The 13,036-nt window shown below is 38.2% G+C and overlaps 2 protein-coding genes across 7 annotated transcripts in view; one reads left to right on the top strand and one right to left on the bottom strand.

Moving 5' to 3' along the window:
- dgkh (diacylglycerol kinase, eta) overlaps nt 1-10,417 on the bottom strand; it is a 48,357-nt gene extending 37,940 nt beyond the window's left edge. For 2 of the 6 annotated variants that reach the window (XM_046844576.1, XM_046844581.1), the window contains exon 1: nt 8,179-8,850. In XM_046844576.1, coding sequence (XP_046700532.1) covers nt 8,179-8,460 — 282 coding nt within the window. In that variant the 5' untranslated portion in view covers nt 8,461-8,850. Of the gene's footprint in view, nt 1-8,178; nt 8,857-10,209 lie in introns of those variants that run through there. The other 4 variants (XM_046844578.1, XM_046844588.1, XM_046844577.1 and 1 more) reach the window with 4 other exon arrangements.
- Nucleotides 10,418-12,658: 2,241 nt separating this feature from the next.
- vwa8 (von Willebrand factor A domain containing 8) overlaps nt 12,659-13,036 on the top strand; it is a 69,556-nt gene continuing 69,178 nt past the window's right edge. The window contains exon 1 of the mRNA XM_046844880.1: nt 12,659-12,995. Within this exon, the coding sequence (XP_046700836.1) occupies nt 12,857-12,995 (139 nt within the window). The 5' untranslated portion in view covers nt 12,659-12,856. The remainder of the gene's footprint in view (nt 12,996-13,036) is intronic.

Genomic DNA, 13,036 nt, shown 5'->3' with positions numbered 1-13,036 from the left:
GATGTAGATACTGACTACAAATAATTCAGCTATTTAATTAACGATTCTTCTTTTCTATTTCTTCTTTTTGTCATTGAAAACGAGATAAAAGTATTCGTATAAATTATTGTGCATAAATATTGTTCGATTATATTGAAGAATCTTGTGTTTCCCAGGACTTTCTAATTGATATATTTATTGACGGAATTTAATCGACATTTCTGGCCTATCTAATACAAATAATTTACAATCAGGTAATGCAACACATATGTGTGAAGACAGCTTAGACAATCCTCACAAAAGACATACTAGAGCTAGATAACTACAGTAGGAATGTTTGAGCTTGGCCTTTTCTGATTCACTGTTTACATAAAGTAAACATTAACCAGAAAATATCATCTACATGTCAAACCAGTACAACATCATATAAGAGCTACATAAATTAAATGAACAAATCCAATGTGATAGCGTAAACCTGTGTATGCAAACCGCATTGCATAAATAAATATAAATTACCAAGCCTTTTTACAATCCTTATTACTGACTGGAGTCCTGTAAATAATATCCTTTTGTGCACAATGCTGATTTTTCTATCTACAATATTGGGCCTGTGGGGTTTTATGGCAGAAACTGGAATTGAAAGAATACATTGATGTGTGTTAGCAATTACCCAAAGGCAAAGTCTAACTCAATGGTCTGTGTATCAAACCTCGCACAAAGCTTTCACACCATTGTATACTGCTGTCGCAAATGGCCTTGGGTCTAATTGCGAGCCAGCTCTGAGATAACTAATTCTCAGTCAAGAAAATAAGGAAATCAGTAAACCACTTGCTCTGAAAGAAGCCAAAATTTGCAAATACAGTTGTTGTTGTTTTTTGAGTAAATATTGTATTAAGGAAATTGACTTTACCCAATGCTAACACAATGGCAGAGTTCTGCTTTGTATTTTAGGAATGGTTTGTGGAATCACCCCAAAATGTCCTTAGTGAGGCACTTACAGATCGCTAAAAATGTACTGAAACGCACTGTGAAGAAATGTCTATGTTTATTTTGATGGTGATACTGCAGAAGCATAGATTCACACATCCTCCTCATCACACAGTTACAACCTGAGACTCCAGTTCCATGGATGGCACAAAGTAGCAACTGAAAAATAAATGATCTTCGGTGAAATCACAAAGAGCTGCAGGGACACGTTGCCTCCCCGGCGATGACTTTTCAGGCTTTGTATTAGCAGAGCATGATCGGAGCCCCACATTAACACAAACACCCTGATGCCGCCCTAGAAGTTAAAAATACCACTTTCACTAAAACTTTGCAGCGGGGTTTAAACTGGTCCAGCAATTACACCTTGTCAACTGTTGCACATAATTTTCCCATCTCCTGCGACACAGAGCCATTGTGTACAGAGGAGGCAGTACATAAGGTAACAATTACACTGGTCAGGACGCTCAGGCGTGGGGAGGCGGAAGGAATGACAGCCACTGAAACACTGCTATACAGTCAGCAGGGGAGGGAGCGGAGGAGAACAACCATTAAAGCTGCTTAACAAGAAAAGAAGCTAGCTGTTGCATGCCAACCCTCCCCCAAAATACACGCATAATGCAAACATATCTTTCAGACTGCCTATGAATATAGTCTCGATTATTGTGGCCAAAACGTGGTATGTCCAAATACCAACTGTGATCTTACAATTAGATTCAGAGCATTTTTATAGTATTATTGGGGTTTGGCACACTCACACACCACAAACTAATCAATCATTGCAAAAGGAAACTAAATTCACTATGTCAACTGGAGCCAATTAGAATGAAAATTGAAATTATAATAATCTATTGAAATTATAATAATATCTTGGCTTTTACCCTCCTCTGGGAGCAATTTTGCCTCTAATGATTTGCTTACAAACCCCTTGTGAAAAAGCAGGGAGTCATATTTGAATGGAGAATCTTTATTTAATCTTGTGTCCAACAGGAACCAAGTAACTGAAGGCAAAGGTTTATAGAAGGATTTCTGTATTTACTCCCTATATTATCAACAGAGCTGATCTGTTAAATCCCCACAGTAAATCAACAAACATTGCCTGTAATATATGGGAAAAGACTATGAAACAACTTTATTTCCCAGGAGCCTTATGGTTTGTGAATCAGTTTAATTCTCGAATCTGATTGGTCAAAATGTTTTGATTTATCTTCTCTAACAGCATGGATTTTACATTAGTTAGAGCTGCATGACAAAACTCAGGTTTATCATTATCATTTCTTTGGCAACTTAAACATAGATTTATTACAAAATTTGTGTGTAATCACTGATAAAGTGTGTTTTTTGAATTGAGTCACCAGAAATGGTAAATGAAACCAAAGAATTTAAGAGAGCTTTATAACATGACAAAAGTGAATTTTCTATGAAAATAAAAAGCTGTTTAGTCAACCGTTTACAGGAGTAAACTTGTTTCATAGACACACCACAACATGCAACAATGAATTAATAAAAGATACAGCGTGCCATTTTTTAACAGCAACTTGTAATTGTTGTTCAATTCAAAAGTGGTCACATCCCATCCCATAATCTAATATTTTCTATTATTTATTATTTTTCATTATTCAGGCAATAGCATCATATTCAGCCAATTTTGTGTTTGTATTCCTTATTTTATTTCTGTGAACATTAGTAGGGTTCCCTTGTGGTCAGTGGTTTGGATTCAGGGAACCAAACCCAGCCATTAAGTTGCACAAGCCAGTGCACTGTTAGTGCCGTTCCCGAGCCCAGATAAATGGGGAGGGTTGCGTTAGGAAGGGCATCCAGCGTTACACATGTGCCAAATCGAACATGCGGATCACAAATACGGATGATCCACTGTGGTGACCCCTAATGGGAGAAGCCGAAAGAAAGTTTATTTTAGTGAACATTAGTAAAAGCAGCTGCCTGGCAAAAAGTGAAAAAGCTGTCAAAAAATGGGTTGGGCTTAAATTAAATAATGATTTATTAGAGAAGTGGGAAGCTCAATGGTTACGATGTTGGAATTCTGATCAGAAGGTCTTGAGTTCAAATCCCAGCACGACCCAGCTGCCACTCCTGAGCCCTTGTGCAATGCCCTTAACCTTCAACTGCTTAGTTGTAAGTCACTCTGGATAAAGGTGTCTGCCAAATGGTATAAAAGGAAGGGGTGTGTTTAGCTATCATTTAGATAGCATTCAAAGTGCATGCCAATAGTGACAGTGACATTTTTATAGCGGCATACTAGTAAATGTGATTTATAGATTTTACATCATAGATGTGTTTTTGTGTGTGTTCACACTCTGGGCTTATCTTTCTGCGATCAATACATCTGGCAACCCTGGGTTATTTTGTTGGACAATTGCTGATATCAGCAATTTCTCAAGAGCACTGAATATCTCCAAATCATAGCCATGCTGCAATTCAGTATAAGCACACTCTTGCTCATGCAATGCTTAAATACATAATAATACTCTTTTTTTGTGAGAAATTATCCAACAGTTTTTAAAAAAAAAAAAGTCTTATTGCAAACTTGAAATAAATGTATCACAACATTTTGTAGAATTTTATTTCGCTTGCAGTTTATTAGCATTCTTGACAACTGTGTGCTTGAAATCTTGTGGCAACATTATACCCAAAGTAGGTGTGATGGCAATGTGGCCAAAGTATGCGCCCGGATAAATGGGGAGGGTTGCGTTAGGAAAGGCATCCAGCGTTAAATCATGTGCCAAATCAAACATGCAGATCATGAATACAGATGATCTGCTGTGGCGAACCATAATCGGAGAAGCCGAAAAAAATGTTATATATCCTTCGTTTAGTCCATGTAACTACACATGGAACATTGTGTTGCCCCACGGACCATTATTACTAATGCACCACCTGCTAAACTCTGGAGCGCTATGGACAGGTAAACACTCTGCAGAATGAAAAAATGGAGGAACGGGGACAAAACAGCAAAGAGCGAGGAGAAGATTCGTATGGAAGCCCGTTTTCGTCACATTTTTGCAAGAAAAAAAGTCGTAATTGCAAGAAAAAAGCAAACTTTTTTCTTTGGGATTTCAAAGGATTCAGGCAAAAAACAACAACAGAGAGATATATTTGTATTTACATTTTGATGTACGGTAATATGGCAATTAAATGTACTAAATCGGTTTCGTTTTCACAGATATTCTTGTATGCAATTTCAGCAATAAAATGATTCAAAATACTTGTTCGTTTTAAGAGACCTGTTTTATTTTTTTTCTCTTGTATATTTATTATTTATCTCTATTTTAAAAAAGTACTTCTAATCTGATTGCTCAATTAATCGTTGGAATAATCGGTAGAATACTCAATAACTAAAATAATCAATAGCAACAGCTCTACTGGAAATAGAACAGTGCTTTTCTTGGAATCAGGAAAGTACAGGTTCTGTCCTAGTTTAAAAGTTTCAGTGTGGAGACCGTCCAAGTGCCTCTCTTGACTGTGTTTTGCTCACCGAGAGCTGTGAGTAAAGAGAGGTTGCTCTATCAGGATAGTGTCAAACGGGAACTGAACTTCATTTCCAATCAGACCAAGCCTGCCAAATCCTAAACACTGTCACCTGTGTTTCATTTCACCCTGATTAACACCTCTATACAAGTTCTAGTTTGTATGCACCTCATTGTTGAGCTTTGTTTCTCGTCATGTTCATGTGGTGTTGTTTGTACCACAGTTTCGCTCATAGCCTGAATGCTTTGCATACAATCACTTCAGTTTTTTTCTTCTTGTTTTCAGTCTTTCCTTTTTCCTTGTATCCACTGCCTCTAAAAATCCCTGTGGTTAACAGTCTTACCCAGTACAAGATGTGTTAATATTCTGTCATAAAAATAAATAAATAAATAAATAAATAGCAAGTGAGGGCAAAAAGGGAAATTTAGCTTGTGCCTAAACCAATTAGTAATTAGAACCCTTTTGGTGTTATGCCACTAAATTACACTTGCACCTGCATGAAATAAGAGCCCTACGTATGAAAGGCAGATAATCTGATTGTACAGCAAACTACATAAACAGACGGTGTGCGTTCTGCTTCATGCCTGTGGCAATTCCACTCTTCCAGCTCCGCTGTCTAACCAAAAGTGCATCTTATTCATCCATTAGAGTACAGGGCATAGGATGCACAGACAAAGCAGATATCCCTAACTCGATAAATGAACTTGTCAGATAAGATTGCAGTTCTCTCTATCAGAGTGGTCATGGATTTCCCCTTCTAATCTCTACAACATGATCTTTTTAAGATGCACTTACATTAGGAATAGGGTAGAATGCTACAGTATAATGGCCATTTATTTGTACTCTTTGCCATTTTTAATAATAAAGCAAATCATATAAGACTTAAGAAAAGTGTGTAAACCTCGTCTAACAATGCAGCATCCAGTTTCATCTGTGCAACATTTCCCACGCATAATCAGTAACGATTCGAATCAACCATACAGTGATAATCTGTGTAAGTAATCGCCTACCGCAGTATCAATGAGCTCTAAATGCAACATCAGCTGGATGCATTTCCGCTTTTAATTGCACTATCAGATTCTCCCATTCCAGAGCTAATTGCATTACCGCAAATGACAACCAGGTAACCTTAGATTTTCAGTGCATTAAAAGCACAGAGGGCTGATATTTATTAGAAAATTGAAAATTTTTTCATGGTAAAGGCATTCAATGCTATAGCAAAGCCCTCATTTGTTGAATGCATCTTGGATGGTCCTTAACTGTTTGAATGAAAATCTTAATTAACAAAAGCAACACATATAAGTGATCAGAATGCACGAGACCTCACACTGCTCTTTAGGATAAAAACTTCAGCTCTGAAGTCAACAAATTTACAGTTAAAATAGAAGTCTGCCCCGATTATATGTTTACTTGTATCACATACATAAAATGAACAATAACTGAAAGAAATGTTGCATCAGCAAGCGTCAGTGGAAAATTACAATAAATCCTTTTAACATGGCAACATGTTTAAATAAATAAATGAATAATAATAATAATAATAATAATAATAATAATAATGAATACATTTATAGAAGGAATTAATGAAATCTTTCAGAATTGTACATCCTTATATAGAATGTTGCAAGATGTTAAGAATCAAATATTACAATAATAAGAATAAAAAATCTTATCAAGAGAAAAAGTAAGATACAACAATTCAATTAACTAATATTTCTCTCTCAAAGGCTGCTGTGTTGCACAATTTCTCACCAAGCTTTTGTAGAAAACCTGTAAACTAGCAGCACAAATAGCCTGAGTGTTGAGTGGGAAGTCTACTGAATAAACACTGTGAGGTGTGTTGCTACGGAAACCAAATCTACACATCATAAGACAAAGAGATTAAAACAAGTCTTTCTTCATTTTGTTTTCATCCACAGCATCTGGACAGCTGTGTGCATGCATGTGTCACTGTATATATGTGCTGTGTCTGTGTGCGTGTGTGTGTGTGTGTGTGTCAGTGGACAAGGAGTAGGCAGGAAGCCATAGACAGTCTCTATGATGAGCCAAGTTGAGCAAACAATGAGGTGGAACACTCAGAGGCTGTGTGCTCCATTACTGCTAATCTGCACACATCACAGCCCAGTGCGCAGTCTGCTTCGGCACAGGTCCAGTTAAAACAAGTCTAGTTACAACAGCTACCAGAAAAAAACGTAATTTTTTCTAAAGTTTGTCAATTTAGTTCATTTTAAAATGGTATACTGTATAACTGCTTTAAAATATGATCTCATTTCAGTATCATGATAAAATAGGTCACAATATACTTTTCTGGCACATCGCATAAAGATTTACACAAATGCATAGAAAAGTAAATAGAACAATTACAGACCTTTAATAGGTTCAGATTTTTTATTAAATCTTAATAAAAAGCTAAAATACAATTTTATAGATTCTTGCGTAAGTCAAATTAAGACTCAATCATTGAACACATGGTTAAACATTTTCGAAGACATTTTTGCTGGGCGTTTCTTAGTTTGTTATTGTGATACATATGACCTATGGGACCTAACTAAATAAAATTCAAAATGCACTATAAAACAATTGCTTTTATTGCACTTTATATTGCACAGTGATTATATTGTGTGCACGTATGTTTTCTCTCCTCCGATACACACACACACACACATTGTGTGTGCGTGTGTGTGTGTGTGTGTGTATATATATATATATATATATATATATATATATATATATATATATATCCTATAACCTACTGTAAAAAGTATGTATCTAAGCACCCTTTAAGCTCTCAACTGAGCATTTTCACAAACAAAATATATTAGTAATATGCCTTCATTCATTCCATGTTATTATGTCACGAGATAAAGACCTCGGTTATTCATCGTCTTGATACAGCCTTGTGTTCAGTAGAGAAATCTGAAGATGAGGGATGGAATGACATTTTGAAAGAGCTCTCATTTCTGTTAACATTTTAAGGAGTCTCTATTTACCCATCTGGTGTGTGTAATGGGCTCTTAATTAACATGTCAAGAGCCTTCTTGCATCAGTTCATGATCTAGAGCAGCAAGCCTCTAAATATAGCCTTCTTAAATAATGTAGTGGGGCTAGAGAGCAGCAGTCAATAATTGAGGGGATCTCGTAGTAGACAGAAAAGAGCCACTTTTTTTATGTCGATGAGTTCCTGTGCACAGGATTTTGGTCTAAACTGCCAACGAACCTGGACCATATGCTCGAAGAGCAACAAGTAGTCTTAATGTGCAATAAGTTTATTTAAGTGGAGGATGGAAATGAGGATTGGGAATGTTTCGAGTGAAACAGTGCTAAATACATCAATCAGGAGACTGTATTTTATTTTCTCTCAGTAATAATTATTTCCTTATTTAACAGCAATGGTGTGTGTATGATGATGTCCTGAGTGTCTGACTCAAAGCATCATGTTATTTCAACAAGTGGCCCATCAACAGGTTTGTTGAATTCACAACCCTGACAATTTGGTCTGTATCGAGGGAATAGTGAAGCAAAGCTCGAGAAACAAAAGAATGTTTTTTTTTTACGTGTCGTTTTTGGGTCTACAGAGTGATTCGTGTTATGCAGAGGGAGGCCATAACGTGTGTAAGCAGTGAGTATGGTGAATGTATAGTTATCGTGCATTGCAATCCATACACTCAGGTTATGTTGACGGTGACGGTGATGGTGATGATGGTGCAGTAGTTTTGCTCGCTTCCTTACCTTGCTCCGGATCTGGCCGGACGTAGACACTTTCCTGATGAGCTTCTGCGGCCCTTCCTGCTCGCCCTCGCTGTCCGAAGACTCGTCCGCAGGCGCTGATCCTCCGGCGGCCCCGGACCCCGCGCTGCTGTGCTGCTGCTGCTGCTGCGTGGCGGCCGCGCCGCGGGGCTCCTGCGGCGGGAGAGCGGAACCGCGGTGAGCGCGCGCTGCTGCCGCTCCCTTTCCATCCACGAGCCACGGAGAGCCGCACAAGGGCTCCACAGCGGCTCGCTTCGCCGTCATCCTCCTCCTCTGCCCCTACCTCCCTCCCATACACTGAGATCTCTGTCTTACTCACTCTCCTAGAAAGGAACACTGTCGCCACATCCTATATAACCAGCGCTTCCCTGTACATGTCGTTTTTCCTTTCTTTTTTATTTTTATAAAAGCCACGGCTGGTGCTTACACACAGCCCGAGAGTCTTCCCAGCACACACACTCTCATCATTATTATCAGGGTTATTCTTCTTGTTATTATAACCAGAGAGCCGGAGGAAATCTCTGTAGCAGACCCTAGTGGTGGCTCAAACTCCCCCTGCAACAGATGTCTCTCTCTGCACAGCCTACTGAGGGTGTTACAGCTCCAGCTCTAAACCTGCTCTACTCATCAAAATAAAATCACTAATCAATAAACGGGTCCTGTAGGTGGAACTTCATTATTTATGTTTTTTCTTACAAGTTATAAAATGCATGGAAGAGTAGCTATAACTTTATCTAAGAAACACTCAGATCTTACTGTAGGCATCTACATCTACATCTACATGGCACCCTTTAAGGTTTCCTAGTTAACATCAGGGATGTGATTTCTGAATATCTTCTTCCTTACCTTCACCTGAGCTATCACTGTCAGTTATACAGCACTCTAATACATTCAAGATTTATTCAAGAAGTCCTTCCTCAAACCTTGCTTCAGTGATCAGCAAAAAAAAAAATGTGATACCTCACAATATAATTATTCCATATAATCAAGGAAAGAGTGGAATAGGTGACTTTTTTAATTATCATTCATTAGTTGGTAATAGTTGGACTAACAACAGTCAGTCACATTGCTGTGCTTCTCATTTACTAATCACTATTCTATTTCATATTATTCTCTATAGAAATATGATGCATTTCTCCATCATTTTATTCCATTCAATACTATATCCTGTTCAATTCTCTTCTATGTCTACTTTCTGTCCTACTAGTCTACTCTGGTATGTTCTCTAATCTCTAATATTCTCTATTTCTTTTTCATTCTGCCTGATTCTGCTTGATTCTCTGATCTGATAGATAGGTATCTGATCTAATCTATTCAATTGTAGATCATGTCTGGTCTATTGAATGATTTTTCCACTGTTCTAGTCATTATTCTTTACTTTTTAGTTCTATTCAAGTCTCTATTCCTTATGGGTCAAGACTTCTTTTTTTTCTATTCGATTTTAGACTATTGTTTTATTGATTCTGTTTAATATCTCTACTGTACTTTGTTCTTTACTGCGTTATCATGTGTGCTGATTTGTTTTTCACATTTATCTTCTGTTCTTGTACAACTGACCTTCACTCTGCTGAAATCCTCAAACTCTCTGAATGTAGTTCACGTGTACTTTATACACAGCCCCAGTGGAGCAGAGCTCGAGTTCAAGATCTGGAGCACCTTTGAAATGAAAGATCAGCTTATCTTAACATCTCCTCAGCTTGGCTTGTGAAGTGCAGTTAACCTCAGTGGAGACGGCTTTCCTCGTCTTTCCTCCTCTCCCTTCCTCCGATTGCAACAAAAGCAGCAAAAAGCGGAGCTTTTTAGCTCTCTCTCTCTCTCTCTCTCTCTCTCTCTCTCTCTCTCTCTCTAGCACTTTATTTTCTGATATTTTTCAACCAAGCCACGAGGTTTGATCAGAAGCTCATTCCAGAGTTACAGTAATCAGTCATAATGCATGTGTGTAGAGACACAGGAGAAGAGCATTGTCCTTCTACATCCTAACTCCGGTGAAATAATCACTGAGCTTATACTCACCAGTTCTTCCCAGGCAGGGCTCCGTGTGTACTGGTCCTCATCGTCCATATTCCCTCCAAAAAATCCCCGCTATCGCACACACCAGCGCTTCACACACTTTCACTATGAACCTTCGGTGAATTCGTGAGCGTGTAAACGGGCATATGGGTGGATTCTTCAACCCGCTATTAGCCTGTTACGGCGTCTCCACTCTGCCACTTATCACTTCCCTCCTCCTCCTTCTCCTCCTCCTCCTCCTCTTTCAGGGTCTCTCCAAAGGCTGAGTCTCTTCTCGCCACGTGATAAACGTCAAGCCGTAAAAGGAAGTGGAACGATCACCATGGCTACGTCCGAAACCCCGCCGCTGGTGCTTGTCCTATTTTGACACACTTGAGAAGAGAAGCCGCGATTATGGACGAAGCCCATGATGTCATTTGACCTGATCCTACAAAACAAGTCTTATTAATTCTCCTAATCCTTTTCAATTCTTTCTTGACTCGATCTGAGGTTGAAGTCGACTGGTGTTTTTTATTTGTATTTTTTCTTGAACATATATGAGATATAATAAGCAAAGTTCTGATTCCTGTAGGCACTGGTGTGGGACCTTTAGAATCATCTGGTTAAATCACACGTGAGCATGCAAACCGTGATCTATATACATTGTGTATTCTAGTTGTTCTCTTTTTGAAAACGATGGGCCAAGAAGTCCTCAGGAAGCTTTTCTTTTTCTTTCTGAGTGCAAAGCTGTTTGAAAGAGGAGGGTTGAAAATAGTTACTTGGAGTTCAAATGCACCAAGGAATTGAGTTTGAGAATAAATGTTTATATGTAATAATGATTACAAAATGGGTTGAAACTCAGTGTGTGCCTGTTTTTCTCAGATGAAACCTAAATGCTGGCCAAAAAAGGGAAGTCCAGTGATAAGTAACCACTCTGTTTGCAATGCCATGGCTGACAAGAAAATACCACAAATCCACACACTTCCTGTACAAGTACAGAACTTGTGTACATAATTGTGGTTACTGGTTTAAGTCTAAAATAGTAGAAATATTTTAAATACATGAAATGTAGGTATTACGTAGGTATTATAGTAGTCTAATTTGCCCACATAAAGCAAAACTATCAATGTGGTCAGAACATTATATATATATATATATATATATATATATATATATATATATATATATATATATATATATATATATATATATATATAAATATAAAATTATTGAGTGTTGTCTGTATTAAATATGTAGTAACAACAGGAGCAATGATGACAATGATAACACCGTCATTAGGATATTATGATTATTATTATTATTAGTAGTAGTAGTAGTAGTAGTAGTAGTAAAAGTGGCTGTAGTAGAGTGGCAGTAGTAATAGTAGTGGCAGTAGTAGTAGTAGTAGTAGTAGTAGTAGTGGTGGCGGTGGTGTGGTGGCAGTGGTAGTAGTAGTAGTGGCAGTGGTAGTGGTGGTAGTAGTAGTGGTGGCAGTGGTGGGTGGCAGTGGTAATAGTGGTGGCAGTGGTAGTGGTAGTGGTAGTAGTGGTGGTGGTGGTGGTGGTGGCGGTGGTAGTAGTGGTGGTGGTAGTGGTGGTGGTAGTGGTAGTGGTGGCTGTGGTGGGTGGCAGTGAAATGGTGGTGGCAGTGGTAGTGGTGGTGGCGGTAGTAGTGGTAGTGGTAGTAGTGGTAGTAGTGGTGGTGGCGGTGGTGTGGTGGCAGTGGTAGTAGTGGTGGCGGTGGTGTGGTGGCAGTGGTAGTAGTGGTAGTAGTAATAGTAGTAGTAGTAGTAGTGGTAGTAGTAGTGGTGGTAGTAGTGGTGGCAGTATTATTATTATTATTAGTGGTAGTAGTAGTAGTAGTAGTGGCAGTTGTAGTATTAGTTTTAGTAGTGGCAGTAGTAGTAGCAGTATTATTATTATTATTATTATTATTAGTAGTAGTAGTAGTAGTAGCAGTTTCAAAATTATTATTATTATTATTATTATTATTATTATTATTATTAGTAGTAGTAGTAATAGTAATGGCAGTAGTAGTAGTAGTAGTAGTAGTAGAATTAGTAGTAGCAGTATTAAAATTATCATTATTATTCTTACTATTATTATTAATATTATTATTATTATTATTATTATTAGTAGTAGTAGTAGTAGTAATAGTAGTAGTAGTAGTAGTGGCTGTAATAGTTGTGTCAGTAGTAATAATATTGGCAGTAGTAGTAGTATTAGTTCTAGTAGTGGCAGTAGTAATAGTATTGGCAGTAGTAGTAGTATTAGTTCTAGTAGTGGCAGTAGTAATAGTATTGGCAGTAGTAGTAGTATTAGTTCTAGTCGTGGCAGTAGTAATAGTATTGGCAGTAGTAGTAGTATTAGTTCTAGTAGTGGCAGTAGTAGTAGTAGTGGCAGTAGTAGTAGTATTAGTTCTAGTAGTGGCAGTAGTAGTAGTAGTGGCAGTAGTAGTATGTGCCCGTCAGTTTTTTTCTCGGAACCAGAACGATGTTCCCCGTTTCACACGGAACGATTATGCGACGCATAGCCGCTGTTCTTCGTCTATTTTCCTCCGCTATACACACACTGTCGGTGGATTTGGGAAGTGAACATGGAGAGAAACAATAACTAATTCGGAATGTCCGCCTGTTCCGCTGTGTGACATTGATATTCTACCAGAAATCACAATGCAGTCACACCTTTTATTGAAAGGGTCTGCTGCTGCCGTGGCTGCCCGAAGACTCCGGAACATTTTGGGTCCTGTCATGTCAAGGGAAGGCTGGAAACGGAGCACGCATGAGGTCAAGCACTTAAACACTTCATCAGGTAGATGCACAGTCCAAACTTTACATTTAGACTTTACCGAA

This window comes from Silurus meridionalis, chromosome 3 (assembly GCF_014805685.1).
Source record: "Silurus meridionalis isolate SWU-2019-XX chromosome 3, ASM1480568v1, whole genome shotgun sequence".
Classification (NCBI taxonomy): Eukaryota; Metazoa; Chordata; class Actinopteri; order Siluriformes; family Siluridae; genus Silurus; species Silurus meridionalis.
This window is presented reverse-complemented; position numbering and strand designations above follow the sequence as displayed.